Genomic DNA, 19,771 nt, shown 5'->3' on the forward strand with positions numbered 1-19,771 from the left:
AGAAAGAATCAACAGAACCAAAAGTTGGTTCTTTGAGAAAATCAACAAGATAGATAAACCCTTAGCCAGACTAACGAGAGGACCCAGAGAGTGTGTCCAAATTAACAAAATCAGAAATGAAAAGGGAGACATAACTACAGATTCAGAGGAAATTCAAAAAATCATCAGATCTTACTATAAAAGCCTATATTCAACAAAACTTGAAAATCTACAGGAAATGGACAATTTCCTAGACAAATATCAGGTACCGAAGTTAAATCAGGAACAGATAAACCAGTTAAACAACCCCATAACTCCTAAGGAAATAGAAGCAGTCATTAAAGGTCTCCCAACCAAAAAGAGCCCAGGTCCAGATGGGTTTAGTGGAGAATTCTATCAAACCTTCATAGAAGACCTCATACCAATATTATCCAAACTATTCCACAAAATTGAAACAGATGGATCACTCCCGAATTCCTTCTATGAAGCCACAATTACTCTTATACCTAAACCACACAAAGACCCAACAAAGAAAGAGAACTTCAGACCAATTTCCCTTATGAATATCGACGCAAAAATACTCAATAAAATTCTGGCAAACCGAATTCAAGAGCACATCAAAACAATCATCCACCATGATCAAGTAGGCTTCATCCCAGGCATGCAGGGATGGTTTAATATACGGAAAACCATCAACGTGATCCATTATATAAACAAACTGAAAGAACAAAACCACATGATCATTTCACTAGATGCTGAGAAATCATTTGACAAAATTCAACACCCCTTCATGATAAAAGTCCTGGAAAGAATAGGAATTCAAGGCCCATACCTAAACATAGTAAAAGCCATATACAGCAAACCAGTTGCTAACATTAAACTAAATGGAGAGAAACTTGAAGCAATCCCACTAAAATCAGGGACTAGACAAGGCTGCCCACTCTCTCCCTACTTATTCAATATAGTTCTTGAAGTTCTAGCCAGAGCAATCAGACAACAAAAGGAGGTCAAGGGGATACAGATCGGAAAAGAAGAAGTCAAAATATCACTATTTGCAGATGATATGATAGTTTATTTAAGTGATCCCAAAAGTTCCACCAGAGAACTACTAAAGCTGATAAACAACTTCAGCAAAGTGGCTGGGTATAAAATTAACTCAAATAAATCAGTAGCCTTCCTCTACACAAAAGAGAAACAAGCCGAGAAAGAAATTAGGGAAACGACACCTTTCATAATAGACCCAAATAATATAAAGTACCTCGGTGTGACTTTAACCAAGCAAGTAAAAGATCTGTACAATAAGAACTTCAAGACACTGAAGAAAGAAATTGAAGAAGACCTCAGAAGATGGAAAGATCTCCCATGCTCATGGATTGGCAGGATTAATATAGTAAAAATGGCCATTTTACCAAAAGCAATCTACAGATTCAATGCAATCCCCATCAAAATACCAATCCAATTCTTCAAAGAGTAAGACAGAACAATTTGCAAATTCATCTGGAATAACAAAAAACCCAGGATAGCTAAAACTATCCTCAACAATAAAAGGACTTCAGGGGGAATCACTATCCCTGAACTCAAGCAGTATTACAGAGCAATAGTGATAAAAACTGCATGGTATTGGTACAGAGACAGACAGATAGACCAATGGAATAGAATTGAAGACCCAGAAATGAACCCACACACCTATGGTCACTTGATTTTTGACAAAGGAGCCAAAACCATCCAATGGAAAAAAGATAGCATTTTCAGCAAATGGTGCTGGTTCAACTGGAGGTCAACATGTAGAAGAATGCAGATCGATCCATGCTTATCACCCTTTACAAAGCTTAAGTCCAAGTGGATCAAGGACCTCCACATCAAACCTGATACACTCAAACTTATAGAAGAAAAACTAGGGAAGCATCTGGAACACATGGGCACTGGAAAAAATTTCCTGAACAAAACACCAATGGCTTATGCTCTAAGATCAAGAATCGACAAATGGGATCTCATAAAACTGCAAAGCTTCTGTAAGGCAAAGGACACCGTGATTAGGACAAATCGGCAACCAACAGATTGGGAAAAGATCTTTACCAATCCTACAACAGATAGAGGCCTTATATCCAAAATATACAAAGAACTCAAGAAGTTAGACCGCAGGGAGACAAATAACCCTATTAAAAAATGGGGTTCAGAGCTAAACAAAGAATTCACAGCTGAGGAATGCCGAATGGCTGAGAAACACCTAAAGAAATGTTCAACATCTTTAGTCATAAGGGAAATGCACATCAAAACAACCCTGAGATTTCACCTCACACCAGTGAGAATGGCTAAGATCAAAAACTCAGGTGACAGCAGATGCTGGCGAGGATGCGGAGAAAGAGGAACACTCCTCCATTGTTGGTGGGATTGCAGACTGGTACAACCATTCTGGAAATCAGTCTGGAGGTTCCTCAGAAAATTGGACATTGAACTGCCTGAGGATCCAGCTATACCTCTCTTGGGCATATACCCAAAAGATGCCCCAACATATACAAAAGGCACGTGCTCCACTATGTTCATCGCAGCCTTATTTATAATAGCCAGAAGCTGGAAAGAACCCAGATGCCCTTCAACAGAGGAATGGATACAGAAAATATGGTACATCTACACAATGGAATATTACTCAGCTATCAAAAACAACGGCTTTATGAAATTCGTAGGCAAATGGTTGGAACTGGAAAATATCATCCTGAGTGAGCTAACCCAAACACAGAAAGACATACATGGTATGCACTCACTGATAAGTGGCTATTAGCCCAAATGCTTGAATTACCCTAGATGCCTAGAACAAATGAAACTCGAGACGGATGATCAAAATGTGAATGCTTCACTCCTTCTCTAAAAGGGGATCAAGAATACCCTTGGCAGGGAAGAGAGAGGCAAAGATTAAAACAGAGACTGAAGGAACTCCCATTCAGAGCCTGCCCCACATGTGGCCCATACATATACAGCCACCCAATTAGACAAGATGGATGAAGCAAAGAAGTGGAGACCGACAGGAGCCGGATGTAGATCTCTCCTGAGAGACACAGCCAGAATACAGCAAATACAGAGGCGAATGCCAGCAGCAAACCACTAAACTGAGAATAGGACCCCCGTTGAAGGAATCAGAGAAAGAACTGGAAGAGCTTGAAGGGGCTCGAGACCCCATATGTACAACAATGCCAAGCATCCAGAGCTTCCAGGGACTAAGCCACTACCTAAAGACTATGCATGGACTGATCCTGGACTCTGACCCCATAGGTAGCAATAAATATCCTAGTGGGAGTACCAGTGGAAGGGGAAGCCCTGGGTCCTGCTAAGACTGAACCCCCAGTGAACTAGACTGTTGGGGGGAGGGCGGCAATGGGGGGATGGTTGGGAGGGGAACAACCATGGGAAAGGGGAGCGGGGAGGGGGATGTTTACCCGGAAACGAAAGAATTATTATTACGTATTAAATAAATTTAAAAAAAAAAAGAAAAAGAAAACAAAATATCTTAAGGATAATAGAAATTATTTTCTAGAATCACCTGTGAGTTGATAAAGGTCACTACAATGTACATGTAGATAAGAGAAAATATTACTGAGATATTCTTGTAACTAACCTAGCACTAGCCTGGTGTCAAAATCTTACTGAAGTGACTATCGGATTAAAAAGGGGAGTGACTGGTTGATTTTTAGACAGTTTTACTATTTAAGCAGGGTTAGTGTCTCAGCCCTCTGAGTACTGAGAATTCAGCTCTGAGTCTCCATGCCACGTGTAAGGAAGAGCTCTGAAGACTGGGATCTACATGAGTGATAGAGACCTCCCCTCTGTGTTCAAAACCCTATATACAAAGCCTAGCATTGCAAAATAAATAAACTAACTACCAAATGTAATAGTTATAAAAATTATAGTTTTCAATAGCATCACTATTGCCATAACAGCAGAGACAATGAAAATCAGAGCCAAGAAGAGCTTGAGAACATTTTAATAAACTGTCAGAGAAGAATACTAAAATTGAAAAAGATATTAATCTGATACAAATACAGTCACATTAGTTACAGAGTTCTGCAGTACATGCAGGGCAAACACACACAACTACCGCCACTACCCCTACCATCATCAACCACAGTATTGGAACTACCTATTTCCTTCCCAAACATGAATTCTATAGCCCTGTGTTCATTATTAAAGTTTTCACTTAGCACAGACTGGACCATAGGAATTCATAGGCTTTCCCATTCCCTTAAGATATATAGATCATCATGAATTCCTTGACTTCTCTACTGAGCATCGTTCTATTCTGAAGCTCCATCCTATGTAGATATGTGAGGTATGTCTTCACATTTTGTTCTGTGCTATAAAGGTTTCACAGAAAGTCACAGATTCTGTTCCCTTATCCAACACTGTATGACTTGGCTGGAAAGTCAGGAATTCTGAAGTGCGTGGCTTGCAGTAATCAAGTAACAAAGTTAACACAGGAGAAGGATATGGATAGAAACTGAATGGCCAAAGTAGAAGGAAACAGTTTGCTATTCAAGGACAGCATGACCCTAGGCCAACTGGCAGCACTGAACCCGTTACATCATGAACAAAAGAAGAAACTGCCTTAATTTAGGCATGGGAATGGAGAAATGGTGGCAAACGATGTTGCATAGTTGGATGGCTTGAAAAATCAGGCAGGCAAGTTTCATCCAAAGTGTGGCAATATGAGTATGAAGTAAAACATGCACTAGGGAACTGAGAGGAACTCAGGTCACAGACAGATGCACAGAGGACCAAAGTTTAAGAGCTGAAATTTAAGTTCTATAGCCTCAAAAGGTGGACCATCATGAGGAACAGCGAGAGAGCTAAAAGACCACTGTGGTACTGTCCATGTTCAAATCCTAGGTCCACCACTTAATAGCTATGAGACAGCATCTTCATGGTTTTCTCATCTGTAATATGAAAACTAAGAATAATAGTTCTCATAATACTCATAAATGAGACAGTTATTAAATGAACCAATACACGAAAGAGTTGCCCCAACATGTCCTTAGGAACAGTCCTTTGTTCGTCACATTCTATGAGAGGGTTGGCCATTACTATTTGTAAAACTCACCACTCTCTTGGTTTGGGCTCAGTTTCTTCAAGTCTTTTATACTGTCAGATACATTGTTCTCATTGCCTATAAGGCACTCAACAGGATGATGTGGCCCTCTGGAAGACAAGACAATGAATGTACGTGAGATGTGAAGGTTATTCAAACACACCATCAAAGAAACTAGGCTATCATTTTTTTCAAAGACAGATGGACTGAAATAATCACCCGCTTCTGCCAAATACTGGAAATTTGATAGCAAAGAAAAACAGAACAGAGGAAATGCGGCTGTGAAACATTAGCTTCAGTACACTGGTCCTACTGCAAAGGAAGATATAAGGGGCTCGGTAAAATGGACGCTCTTCCAAATTAACATCTTTACTTAGGTTTCTGGATCTATTTTTATCTTAAAGAGAAAAGGAAATGAAATACAACATTTTAATCTTGATCTGGCAAAGTCAACTCCATGAATCAGGATGTGAATTGACATCACTGATTTTTGTTTGTTTGTTTGTTTTCTGGCGATAGAGTTTAGTTTGCAAATTAGGCAAACTTCTGATGAAGAGAGCTTATTTTTTTTCATCTTTATTCATAGTCATGTTAACATTTCTAGTGGACTAGAGCTTTCACGCTTTCTGCATCAGATGGACAGTGGTTCTTGCATTGCAGACTTGACTATAAAAAATGTGGTGGCTTAATTTATTTCTAACTTACAGGGTGATTTCACAGGCCAGGTAGTGAAAGTGCCCAGATGCATTCGGTACAAAGTGAAAAGTTGATTTGTTTGGTTCAAGCAGATAATAGACAAAATATATGAAAAAACAGAATTATTTTACTTCTAACTCATACAAATTAACTATGTGTGATGGGGATGCTACAACTCTTGAATTGGGTTTCGCTTGAAGACAATCACATGTAACTTTGTTAGTAAGCATTTTACAAAGACAGTATGAGAGAATCTAAACAACATGGCCAACTACAGCTAAACTTAAAATATCAGTTGTCTTTCAAAGAGCAGCATTAATCAAACAAACCACCACCAACACCTCTGGCATAGAGACTACTTACTGCCCCTCTGGGTTTCTGCCTTCTGGAGTGTTTCCCTTAGAGCCTGGAGAGGTCTCTCCATCACTGATGCTGAGGGCTGAATCAGGATCATTCTCCGCTGTAATTATCATATCCGTAGATGCTGAAGCAATGGTAGGCGACTTCACACTTCCAGCCTGATCTTTAGACGCCTCCATCAGTTCTTCCTTTTCATCTATCTCTTCAAGACTGTAATCCGAGCTTACGCCAGCTACAAAGAGATGCAGATACCATCCTAAATATTAATCTGTCCTGCTCATCCTAAGCAATCTAGCATCCTAGCAATGATGTCCTAATTAGCTAGACTCTTACAATATAGTTCCAAAGTAATAGTGAAATGCTTATGTGAATGGTGAATGGGCATGTGCACTTCGTGAAGCCTCACAGTCCCATTGTTCTAGAACTGACTGTGTTTCCCACTCTCGGCTTTGTTCATGGAAAGTTAGTTAGCCTTATACACTTCACATAATTGCATTTACAAATGAAACCTTTGGTTAGGTAATTTATAGTCACATAATAATGTGCATTAAACAAATTAACAACTTAAAATTCAAATTAATAATATGTGAGATTTTTGTATTGCCTATTAGTTTGTCTGTAAACTGTCTCAGTAACACTAGCACTGACAGAGGGGGTGGGGGAGGGGGAAAGGGAGGGAGGAAGGGAGGGAGGAAGGAAGAGACTAAGGGAAGCAGGGAGGAGGAGGAGGAGAGAGAGAGAGAGAGAGAGAGAGAGAGAGAGAGAGAGAGAGAGAGAGAGAGAGAGAGGGAGAGAGAGAAACATTCTAGCAGCTAAGTGCTCATATTCTTGCCAAGAGTAACTGTGAAAGCCAAAGTATACACAAGGTTTTGATTTCTGCTTAAACAAATTAATCATCTCCATTCACATAACAGCATCTGAATGCATTTAGCTTTACCTTGAGGGAGGGCACTAAGGTCATATTTCACTGGCTACAGTGGTCAGACCATGAGAATGCTCTAACAAACCAGAGAGTGTGTTAACTTTTGATCTCTGAGAAATAATACGAGGCAGCGGTAGTAGCAAACAACTTTAATCCCAGCACCCGGGAGGCAAAGACAAGCGGATCTCTATGAGTTTAATACCAGCCTGGTCTACAGTGAGTTCCAGGACAACTACAGAGAGAACCTGTCTCAATCAATCAATCAATCTGAATGAAAAGAAAAAAAAAAGGGAAGGAAGAAGTAAATATGGCTCCTGGGCAAACTAAGCCAACAGAATGACTCCTGCTAAGAATTTTAGTCTAAAGTGAGCAATACAGCCACACCCTCTTCAAACAAAACAAAAAAAAAAAGTCAAAATAAAAACAAAATTAACATCAAGCATGGTGCACACCCTTTAATCCCGGTACTCTAAAGGCAGAGGTAGGTATGTCTCCCCCAGGCTACAGAGCAGATCCTGTCTCAAAAAAAAAAGAAAGAAAAAAAAAAGAAAGAAAGAAAAAAGAGGAGGCGGGAGGAGGAAGGAGGAGGAAGGAGGCGGGAGGAGGAAGGAAGCATGAAATAAAAAAGTGCTAGTAGTTAGTACTGTTAACTATTTCCCTCATAAAAAGTTGGCTACTCAAAAAAAAAAAATTGCTAAGGAACTAGAATTTAAATAAAATGGAAACACATGAATTTGAAACGCAACTAGTATTTTAAAGGAAGTGTTTGCTTGCGGACTTTGACTTACGAAGCTATTAAACTTAACATTTAAGCTTGTCTTTTCAAATATCACATTTTTCCAAGTTATCAAAATGTAAAACTTGCTTGACAGATACTATGCCTCTGGTAAATACCATTTTCTTAAGTCGATCCTAAACACGCTTCCCTTTCTAGTCAGCACTGCACTGTGTGGGCAGATGGGTTACACCTTAATTCTGATTTACGGTTTAGAAACCGTTGAGCATTTTCCCCTTTGCAGGCAATGAGCATGAGAGAAGCTGTCACGCTGCACACTCTGTGTGTACTCCAGCTTTCGTTTTCCATGAAAAAATACCCATGGGCAAGGTTTCTTGAGTCCTATAGGAAGTGCATGTATACATTTCATCTTTAAATACCCTGTCAAAGACTACACTATAGCACATGGGGAGATCTCTCCCTTAGCAAAAAGCATGAGGGTCATCTCTGTATGGCTTAATTATTCTACCATCCCACATTAATGCTGGCACTGGCGGGGCCACATGGCATCTGCGGGGTATTTTCATTTCAATCAGCAAAGCGTCTCAACCGCTAAGCTCCCAATCTCCATCCCACCCTGCCTATAGCTACTCTCTGAGCCCAGAAGCAATCTCTACTTCCCAAGGCCAGCCCCTGCCCACACCAGTTTCATACAGAGATCGCCTATCTTAAGGCTCTCTGACTGCTGACTCTGTGCGTATCCCCAGCAACTACCCCCTTCCGTTATAGTCTCAACTCCCAGTAACCCGTTAAAATCAAAACTCAATAAGCTTGTAATTTAGCAATCAGATTTATGTCTTAAATTCTCAATCCATAAAAGGTCCACACAATAAACTCACAACCAATTGGTAATGATATAAACTGTTTAACCTAGATAAGATAAATAGTCCTATAAGAATCCATCCCTTATGAAATATTCATAACTACCTGCGGCCATTTAAGGTCACACAGATCTGGGCCGTCCTCTGCCTCCATCTTGGTTCCTCTTTCTTTCTCCTCTCTCCTGTCTTACTTTGTCGCTGCCCAATCACAGGCCTTGCCTTATCTTGTGCCTGTCTTCACCTGCATACAGACAATAGTCTACATCTACCCACCCCCAAATCCTCATCAGACTATTCGCCAAAGTTCTCAAACAATTTTGCATTATTACAAGGAGCATGAGACAGTATACTAATTGTAGGTGACTAGGTTGAAAGAATAAAGGGCTTTATTTTTTTGAGTTTTAAAAGATGAGTAAGGAGTTGGGGGTTTAGCTCAGTGGTAAAGTGCTTGCCTAGCAAGCGCAAGGCCCTGGGTTCTGTCCTCAGCTCAAAAAAAAAAAAAAAAAAAAAAGAAGGCAAAATAACAATAAAAGATGAGTAAATTTATGAGGAGATCCAAGTGTCATACAATTATAATACTGTGCTATCTTCGAACAAAATAGTTCTACTTTTAAAACAGGAAAAGCATCTGAGAATATGTTAGAGAAAATAAGCCACATAGCAAATGGGTAGAGTTCAGTAGAGAATAAGTTTAAATATTCTCAGCATAAATATTCTCTTACATATTCACTATTCATTGAGAATAATAAAGATCAAGCAGCCCTTGAGAATGGCAGAAAGCCCAAAACAAGCAGAAGCGGTCCCTAGAGCCATCGAGTGACTTCTCTCTACTTGGCTGCTTGTTTAGATGGTTCAGGAAAACAGTACATTTCAAGCCTAGGTAAAACTTCAAGGGAAAGAGAAACTGGGCGCATATTTACTTATGAAACATTTTTTCAGTGTGTAATGAGCAATCTGATCTATACTCCATGTCGTATACAAAGCCCCAGCCAGTTCCAGCCTGAGCACCTACAGGTCATGGAAGCTACAGCTGCCTCTGGAGTTCCAGGGCCCTCAGAGATTTCATCCATTGGCTTGGGCACAGAGCACTCTTCCTGGCTTAGGAACCCCGGGCCCTCTGTCAAAGAAGTAGAGTCTGTAAAAATGGCACTTAGAAAAGAAAGTTAAAACAAAGCAAGCACACATCCAAACGTGGTGGGACCAGTGCTGCGAGCTCACATATACCAAAAAATAGCCCTAAAAAGGTAGCAAGATCTAGAAATCAGTCAAAGTCAGAGTAGCATGGCTGCCTCTCAGAAACTTTAAAACTTTCTCATTCCTGTGTGTATTTTATGTTGGCAACATTATCTTAATAAGTTCCCTGTGTGGACTGAGATGGTTGTAGATGAGTTGGGATGGGATGGAATGAATTGTAGAGCCTGCTTAAGGGGGGAAAAAAGCATAACTACTTATCTAATGGCAATATTTTAATACTATAAACAGGAGATTCTTTTTCAACTTAAAATCCCAAACTTCTAAGTACCACGTGAGAGTCAAGAATAAAGGTAAGCTGTCCCTAGACTTGGCCGTCTCTGTGAATATAAGCAGTATAATCCAGGTACTCATATGTGGCCAACATTGACACTTACAAATTATCGCCATGCTAATGTACTAAGAGTATGACATTTTTAATATTTTTCCCTCTTAAAGCAGGCTGGCCTCAACCTCCCAAGTGCTGCATTTATGGATTTGTACCACTACACTCTGCTTGTATTTATTCTTACAAAAGCTTCTAAGTAGCTACTATTGAAATAATTAAAAACAGATCAAGTCTTTGTTTTGTTTTGTTTTGTTTTTTAACTTCATTTCCTTGGGAGAATCCACAGTGAGAGCTGTGTGGTAGAAAGTACATTTGAGTGAAATTCTTTTTAAAGAGGGGAACACATGAAAGCTGACTTCATAAGTGAAGCAGTTGCTGAAAGAGATCGTGCTTAATGTTAAGTCTTTGAAACATACCAATGAATCATCCCACTGGGGTGTGTCATTAACTAGAGGAAGGCTGCTAACCGTTCAGTAGAGAGTACATAAGGAAGAACAAGAAACCAAATAGAGAAATCACTTGGGGTCCAATTTCAGAACTGAAATTCTGATTTCTGACAGTTTCTTATCCCAGTGTCTATTCCTTGGTGGGGGGTGGGGGCTGGGAGAGGGGGGCACAAAGGATTCTCTGTAGAACAACTCTGTAGAAAGAATTCAAATCTCAGTACAAGGAACATTCCAATCTGTTTCATTTCTCTACTCTAAAGGCATTTCTTTCCTTCACAATTTCAGTGTGGGGTGAAGGGGTCATACCTGGGCTGGACATACCCTCAGGAGAGCTCACTTCTGAAATGCTGTCTGGAACAATCCCATCCTCCAAAGGTAGGCCTGAAAGATCCAAGACAACTGATTAAAAAAAAAAATCACACCCAGAAAAGAAACAACTCCTGTGGAATTTTCTGCTTTTACTTAATCCAGGAAAGATGAACCTAAACTTACTAGGGCACTTTACAGTCCAGTTGTATAATGAGTAAGTTCTATCTCCATCCCCATTCCTATGTAGTCAATCACGGATTGGCAGTATCTTTCTGACTAAATCTGTATACTGTTCGTGTGCCCATTATAATAATCAAGGTATATAATTTTGTCATTTTTTGTTGCAAATTTTTCAAAAGCAGTTACATAAGAATAATCAGACCATTTTAAAGGCCTAATGGCATTAGTTTCACATAGATAGACAGATGATAGATAGATAGATAGATAGATAGATAGATAGATAGATAGATATGAGAGACAGACAGACAGAGATAGAGAGAGACAGACAAAGAGTATATCTCTAAGTTCATGCATTAAATCCCAGCACTCAGAGTCAGAAGCAAATAGATCAATGTGAGTCTGAGGCTATCCTGGTCTGATTAGGGAGTTCTAGACCAGCCAAGGGCATATAGGGAGAGCCTGTCTAAATGAGGGGAAAAAGACAAGTCATGACTCCCACTGCACTACACTTTTCACTGACTGCACTAAAACACAAACCCCAAGCCATTGTACTGCTCCCAGGAGAATACCATGAGCAGCCGCAGAGCTCCCTTCATCGGTCTCAGTCAGGGAGGGTTTCGAAGGTGGGGCAGGTGCTTTTCGCTTCGTTCTCTTAAGAGATGAAGTTCCTACTGATGTACTGCCACTGAGTTGCAGTGATCCTGTCCTCACCATGAATCCTTCAGAGGAACTCTGTAGAAAACAAAATGGCCAAACAATTATACATTAAGCAATCAAACACAAACTTCAGGATGGCCCTGACCTCTGTCGAAAATATATCAAATACTAAAACAGAGCATAACAGCCATTCATTCAAAATATTTAGGAAGCATCTGTCATGTATAGATTGTAGATTAGAGAATGAATACATAAACAAACAAACAAAATGGCACTTCTAAAAAAATTTTGCCTAGAATGGAATTGACACACAAACAACAAACTACAGTGTATAAGACTTTGAAATGACACAATCGAAAGCTAACATTTGAGGAAAACTCTGGAGAAAGTATTGGATGCAAAGGACAATACAGAAGGAGCTGGGGAGATCAAAGGGTAGGGTAGGATCAAAGGGTAGGGGTTGCTCAATAAGCATGCGGTATTAAGTTTGGATCCCTGGCATCCAGCTTAAAACCCACTCAAAGTGTCCTATGTCTGTAAAGCCAGTGTGTATAAGGCTGGGCAGTGGAATAAAGGTGAATCACAGTCTCACTGGGCAACCCGTCAAATCAATTGGTAAGCTTAAGATTCAGTGAGAGACCCTGTATCAAAAAAAAAAAAAAATTAAGGTGGAGAGCAATAGAGGAAGATACCTAATAATAACCCCTGGCCTCCCCGAGCATGCCGGCATGTACATGCACATGCTCCCCCATCATCCCCCAGTGGTAAGGGAAGGGAAAGTAACCTTGTATTAAGGGCTGACTTAGGGTCCAAAGATGGCTCAATTGGTAAGGGCTTTTACTTGACAAACCTGATGACTTGCTAGATTCCTGGGACCTATATGAGGAAAAGAGAGACTAGCTGCTTCTTGAGATGATTCTGCCATGGACTTTTGAAGTTAATGACAGAATTGCTTCTTTAGGCAAGGCTGAGGAGATCTGATTTTAGGAAAGATTCCTGCTATTAATATGCTTTTCCTGTTTTTATTAAATATGTCTAATAATCTCTAGGTATTGGCCTACCCTTTTGAGTAGATCTCTACAAGATGTATGGTCTTGTAGTAATGCTGTATAGGCAAATAGGTGATTTAATTCTTAATGATGATCCTATAAGAATTCCTAAAATGATATTAGTAATAATTAAGCTCTTTTATTATAGGACTGCTATCGAATACTTTCTGATGTCAAAACTGTACTGAGAACTCTGCCAGTCTTCAATGTCATGAGATAATTGCTTCTGAGATACCAAGCAGGCATCTATAACTTAGAGCACATTCCAAGAGGTTGTAAAACAATTAACCAAAGGTCATAAAAAGGGAACTGAGAATTTACTATAGGTGCAAGGACAGAAGATACAATATTGACTGGGTTTATCTATACAAAACTTCAATGATAACTTAGTCATGGTCTTTAATTATCCATGAACCTATAGAGCTAGTGACAGATGATGAATGTTTAGCCAGATAATTACTCTTAATAGATATGCACGTAAGCATCTCTCTTGTAAACTTACTCAATTTATGATTTGAATTTATGTTTAAACTTATAGTAAACTTTTGTTAAAGGGGGGTGAGATGCTTGGATAAACAATGTTATCTATTCTAGAAAATGTTCAAAAGACTAAGAAAGATCACATTAGTAGGCAAAGGATTCATAGAAATAGTATTAGGAGCAAGGGCATTGTTATGTCAGAGCAGGAGAAGAGAATAACATTAGAAGGAGAATGCAGAGTAGAATAACTTAAACCATAAGGCAACTTAAAAAATTAAGAGAACAATACACAGAATGAGGAGGGAAAGAGACAAAAAGAAGAAGCTACAGATAGAGCAGAAGGAGCAGGCAGGCTTCTTTTCACCATGCAACAAAACAGGTCTTTTCAAATAGCAAAGCAGGCTTAGTCTTTCTAAAGAAAACAGCTTTCTTCTTACAAACTTCATTTAGCAACAAGAGGGTAGAAGCTTTTCCTTTCTCTATGCAATAAATATTGAAGCTCATTTTTCATCCAGAGTGAGTGAGTTCTTTCTGCACTGACACTTGGTCTTTTGCCCCATATACATACATACCTATGGATGTGTGTGTAAGTATGTAATTATGAGATAAGCATGTAAGCTTGACCCAAGTGGTTTAAATGGAGATGTATGAATATGTAAGCATATATTTGTATATGAGTTTATCCATATTTGCTTGTGTTAAGTTTTCCTTCTGCAAGGGTGACTTTCTTCTCCTGGTTCAATAGAAGTTTATTGGCCCAAACCTCCCCCTAGCCTGACAAGCAAGAGTCACCTGGACACAAGATGAAAAAGGCTCTAGCAATAAATCTTTTACTTAATGCCCTGCTTGTTTCCTATGAGGTACTAAAAACAGCAGAGACTGCAGTTTCTGGCCTCAAACGAACTCAGGCAGGTCAGCTATAGGAGCAAAGTGGCTTAGACTTAAGATAGAGAAATGTCTTATTTTAAACAGCAACCTAAATCTCACAAGACCACTGCCTCAAGAGGAACCAGGAAAGAACAACAGCTAGGGCTGGCCTCCTGCAACTAACATTTGCAAAGTTGTCTTCTGACCTCCTCATGTGCAATGTAGCACACATCTGTATGTGGGACAGGCACTCAAGAATGCATATACATGCACACACACACACACACGTGTGCACATACACAAATAAAGGTAAAGAGAAATTTAAAGAGCTCATTCAATCTATGTTTTTCAGTATAAAAAATAAAAAAACATCTACATGTAATATGGAAATGAAAGGAGAATGGGAAGGAGGGCATAAGGTGAAGAAGACAAAAGAACGTGAAATAAGGGGAGGAGAATAAACTAAAACACATTGTATTCAACAATTTCATAATTTTATCTAATACCTCATATGCTAATTAAAAAATAAAATGATGAAAATCACAAAAATATATCATGGAAGTTTTATAACTATAAAAGACACATACACACACACACACCCTTCACCATTCCTTATACTTTCCTTCCCATTTCCATGTCAAATGTAGATTTTTTTACATTTTTCATGTATGTTTTCATATCAAAATATAGATTAAATAAATGCTTTAAATTTTTTACACTTATTAGTATGCTCAGATGTATGGGTATGTGTGTGTATATGTATGTGCGTGTGTTTGTGTATCTGTGGCTGTCCCATACATAGATATGTGAGACCTTGCAGATATGAAGATCAGAAGGTAACTTGCAACGTGTGTGTGTGTGTGTGTGTGTGTGTGTGTGTGTGTGTGTGTGCGCATGTATACACACATCTCAGAGACAGATCCTTTGAGGCCGCATTGCACAAGCAGACCCTCCTGCCCCATATCAGGTAACTGTCAGCAAACCCTAAGACAAGCATTTCTCAAGAGGCTGGCTGCTGCCTCCTAACCAACTTCCTCATCTGCTCTGCTACTGCCATTTTAAGCAAACAGCTTCACAGAGTTGTATGGAGTTTGAATCTCTTATTTTCTATTGGAGTCCTGCTAAGTTTTTCTAAACCTCAGATTCATTAATACTTTACCAAACTTGACCACAAATATGTAATAGTCACTTATTAGGCTCCATGATTTAAGCTATACAGCACTAAGCATAGGTGACCATTGCTATTCAAACTTCTTACTCCTAGGATCAATACTCCTTCCTCTCCATAGTCCCACACTCTAGTTACACAATGTGGCTGACCATTACTATTCATCTCCTGATGATCCCACAGTATATGTTCATGTTTCCCCCCTCTCTGGGGAAGCTCAACGTTCTCTTGATTTTAAGTATTCCTTACATAGTAATGTAATAATGGATCCAAAACTCCTATCTCCCTCCCAGACCCCTCTTCTATCTCCACTAAGTGTCTAAGGATACTTCATGTTAGCCTGACTAAACCTGAGCTCTTGATAACCACTGCTTTTTCTTCTTCACCAAAGCACTGTCTTCCTCCCGATCCCCACAAGTCTCAGCCAAGAGAAAACCTTCAGTCTTCCCTCATCTGTTCTCTCTACCCACACTACTCTCATCTGCCAGCTCTTCCCTTAACTTCCACCCACATGGCTTCTACTCTGAATCTTGAGACCCTTCTAAATTGACATTGATTTCTCTACACTTTTCTTAGCACATCAATAAACAGGCACTTTCTTCTTAAGGTGCACACTACCATAAGCTACTTCACTCAAAACCCACTAATGACTTCTGAAAATATTCTGAGCGATACTATGGCTCCAAGACCCCTGCATTTCCTACTCCAAGGATGTTTGACTTGCATCTGCTACGCTTTCCTTCTCACCACACTGTCTTCTTACTGTCTCCACCTCTAAATGGAGAACCTTGGCGTTCTCTGAGCCTAAAACTCTCTTCTGGTATTCTGTTATTTATTTCTCATAAGGTACCTCCTCCATTAATTCCCCGACTCCCAACAGCTCCCACCTGCTGTCAGATTGATGCTCTTAGACCAGCATCTCATAGGTTTCTAGCATACGACAGAGCTGGCTTAATTGTTTGATGTTGTTACTTGGTCCCCAAAAGACTAAAAAGGTACAGAAATTTCTTTTTTGATTCTGCCTACTGCTGTATTTCAACAGCAATGTCTGGTTCATAGAAGTTTTATAATTATAAGAAGCTGAGGTGAACTTGAACTAGGAATGCATGTTATCCTGAGTCAATCTAATTTTACAAAACAATTAGGTACGTTAAAGAGTAGTGAACTAATTCAAAGGAATTTTATCTTTTTTTTTTTTTTTTATAAGGGAGAAGCTGGCACAAAAGAAAAGATTGCTCTGTGTAGCTCTACCTGTCCTGGAACCAATTCTGTAAACCAAGCACTAGCTTCAAATGCAGATATCTGCATGTCTCTGCCCTCCCAAGACCTGGGATTAAAGGTGTGTGCCGCCGCTACCCAGCTTCATAGGAAATTTTCATGCTTGTACTGTGCTATTAAGAAAAATTTAACAAATTTATTATTTCATACTTTTAAAATACTTTTCCAGAGTATTCTTGCCTCTTCCACAGGCAAGAAAAAGAAAGTTTGATTTAGCCCCTGCATCAGGATGTAAAGAATACATCTCATGGGGCGCAAGCCATGAGATCTACAGCAGCACACACTCAGCTACAAACTTCTCTCTACCCACTTACTCCCTTTACAAAGGGGATAGATAGGACAGCATCGCTCCATAATGACCTCTGACGAGGTGAACAGTTAAACTTGGATAGCACTTGGTAAAATACCTGCAGCCAAACCTAAGCCAGTCCTTACCAAACACTCTGCTCCTTCCTCCAGAACTCTTCAGACCTCTCCATAACCATTCAAGGAAGGAGCTACAATGCACAGCACAGCCCACATTTGGATTCCAAATCACTAATGTCAAATCTGATTAACCATTGTGATCAGACCCCTTGGGAGGGCAGGCAAGTGCATCCTTAATGGACTTGTGAAATAATTCAAGGAGCTTCTGTGACAAACAGCAGAACATAAAGCACAGGATCTGGTCCTGTTTGAATACCACTTTCAGTGGAATATAAAGTTAAAGAAGCCTTCTACTGTGTTTTCAATCTTCCACTCAATAATTTTCCTTATGTCAGTCAAGGGAAGGTTTGGGAGGCAGTCCTTTTTGTCTATGGTGCTCAGAAGGCAGAGCCTGGAACAGTCACCAGGCTGTTCAAAGCAAAAGCAAAACAAAACAAAACAAAAACAACAAAACAACAGCAGCAAAAAAACCCCACCAACCCTGTTTACAAAAACCTAACCGTCATAGAAGATAACTGTGAGAAGCTGTAGGGGGATCAGAGAAATGGCTCATCAGTTGAGAGAATGTGCCGCTCCTGAATAGGAATTTAGTTCTCAGCACCAACATCTGGTATCCCACTGCCGTATGTGTAACAGCAGCCCAAGGGAATCAATACCCACTACCAGACTCTACAGATACCTGTGCTCATGGGTGGACACACACACACACATACACACACACACACACACACACAGAGAGAGAGAGAGAGAGAGAGAGAAACACACACAGAAACACACACACACAGAAACACACACACACATTCTCATTCATATATTCTCTCTCTCTCTCTCTCTCTCTCTCTCTCTCTCTCTCTCTCACACACACACACACACACACACACACACACACACTCCTCTCAGAACCGCTATCAGGACCATAACTGTATCTAACACGCATATCCATGGGTACATGTTCATGTGGCTCTCCTGTTTCAAAATGCTTTGTGACATGTCAGATGACATTTGGAAAGGAAAAATAAGATTCAGTAAAGAAAACAAATAAGCATAAGCAACTGATGGAAATTCACCTGCAATATGAAGGTGATAGACACACCATGTTATACAGGAAAAAGGGACTGATATGGACATCATTACAGAAGCCTCAAATTCTAAAAGGTAAACTATTTACCCCCAAAGGCTGACAGTGTTAGATGTAATTTCTTGATGAATTATTTTGATAATGCCCTAGTGGCATGCCACTCCACTGCTATCCTGACTCATAAGTGAGAATACAGTAGGTGATCAATATGTAAATGCAGAGACACAGGAAGCAATAGAAACTCTGATTTGCCTCCTAGTTCCCTGCTTCTAGAATTCTGACTGATGTCTTTCATGAGATGTATAATAAAAATTTTTCCACCTCTGTGCTGCATATCCTAACACTCACTGACAGGTCTGTTCTTTCGCCTGATAAAAGCAGTCACGGCATGAATGTTCTCAGGCAAAAGTATGTGGCTGGAGTCAGAGCTCTCAAACCTGGGGTACAGGAGTGGAATAAAGCAGCAGGTACAGAAATGGAAAAAAGAGGGAGTTCTAAATACAGACTCACAAATGTGCTGTGAACGTATCTGTAACTCAAAGACAGAAGACCCACAGATTCATTTATTAGTCTGGAGGTCTGAGAAGCAAGGTTGTGTTTTTTTTAACTTGATATTTACATTTCTAGGGATAAGGAATTTAAAGCATATCAAAGTGAAATGAACTGCAGTTTTATAAATACGTGGGGTCTCTGTCTCTCTCTGTCTCTGTCTCTGTCTCTGTCTCTGTCTCTGTCTCTCTCTCTCTCTCTCTCTCTCTCTCTCTCTCTCTAGTACAATTTATGAAGACAATTTAAAGGGGAAAACACAGACATCCTAGGAAGGCTTTTACTACAACCTTATCCTGTATAATCCACCCCCTTAGCCTGCAGAGCAAGTGAACAGGAACACACATTTCTGAGGATACAATTTGAAGCAAAGGTACTAAGAAAGTGGACATTCGAGGAGAATGTGACTGAGTCACCAGGCTAGGCCTAAAGGCATATCATAACCGCAGTCTATGTGGTAAGTGTAATGAAAACTTACCAACTTTAATGACAAAATAAAAGTCCAAGGATTGGTACAAATGGTCCAAAGGCAGAATTTTGAACAAATAAGAATTGTGACTTTAGGTAATTGGCAGTAAATCGGTGACAGGGATACATGTTTCATTTTGACATATGAATGAGATTAACGTGAGGCTTTAGGAAAGTAGCTTGATATGTTTTATTTGTCTTGTACAACACGGAGACAAAAGGTGGTTGGTTACCATGAGGAGATTTCTCAGGAAAGAACTACAGTCAAGATACAAGCAAAGAAATGTAAGGCCACAAGAGTCAAATGTGAAGATCTTTTATGTGGACTAAAGCACTATATAATACATGGTGAAACCCTAGAGCCCTATACTGTGAAGAAGTCTTTAATCTATTGAATAGATCCTTTGGTCTAAGTTTTCAGGAAAAGCAGGGGCAAGCGAATTAGAAGACTTCAGTATGTCTTATCTAACTCATAGCCAAGAAAACTACTACATGTTTAGGTCAAATATGCGACATGTAGAACTGGAGGGGCTCCAAAGTCAAGAGTATCAAACACTAGAAAACAGACATTCAGAACTACTGTAGTATCTTAAGAAATGCACATGATAAG

The 19,771-nt window shown here is 39.7% G+C and overlaps 1 protein-coding gene across 17 annotated transcripts in view; it reads right to left on the minus strand.

Moving 5' to 3' along the window:
- Cobll1 (cordon-bleu WH2 repeat protein-like 1) overlaps positions 1-19,771 on the minus strand; it is a 160,303-nt gene that overhangs the window by 16,358 nt on the left and 124,174 nt on the right. For 8 of the 17 annotated variants that reach the window (XM_087651675.1, XM_087651673.1, XM_087651679.1 and 5 more), the window contains 4 exons: positions 11,714-11,876; positions 10,962-11,036; positions 6,116-6,344; positions 5,069-5,166 (listed from right to left, as the gene is read on the minus strand). In XM_087651675.1, coding sequence (XP_087507801.1) covers positions 5,069-5,166; positions 6,116-6,344; positions 10,962-11,036; positions 11,714-11,876 — 565 coding nt within the window. 17 annotated transcript variants of the gene reach the window in all.

This window comes from Rattus norvegicus, chromosome 3 (genome assembly GCF_021556685.1).
Source record: "Rattus norvegicus strain SHRSP/BbbUtx chromosome 3, alternate assembly SHRSP_T2T, whole genome shotgun sequence".
In the NCBI taxonomy this organism is placed as follows: domain Eukaryota; kingdom Metazoa; phylum Chordata; class Mammalia; order Rodentia; family Muridae; genus Rattus; species Rattus norvegicus.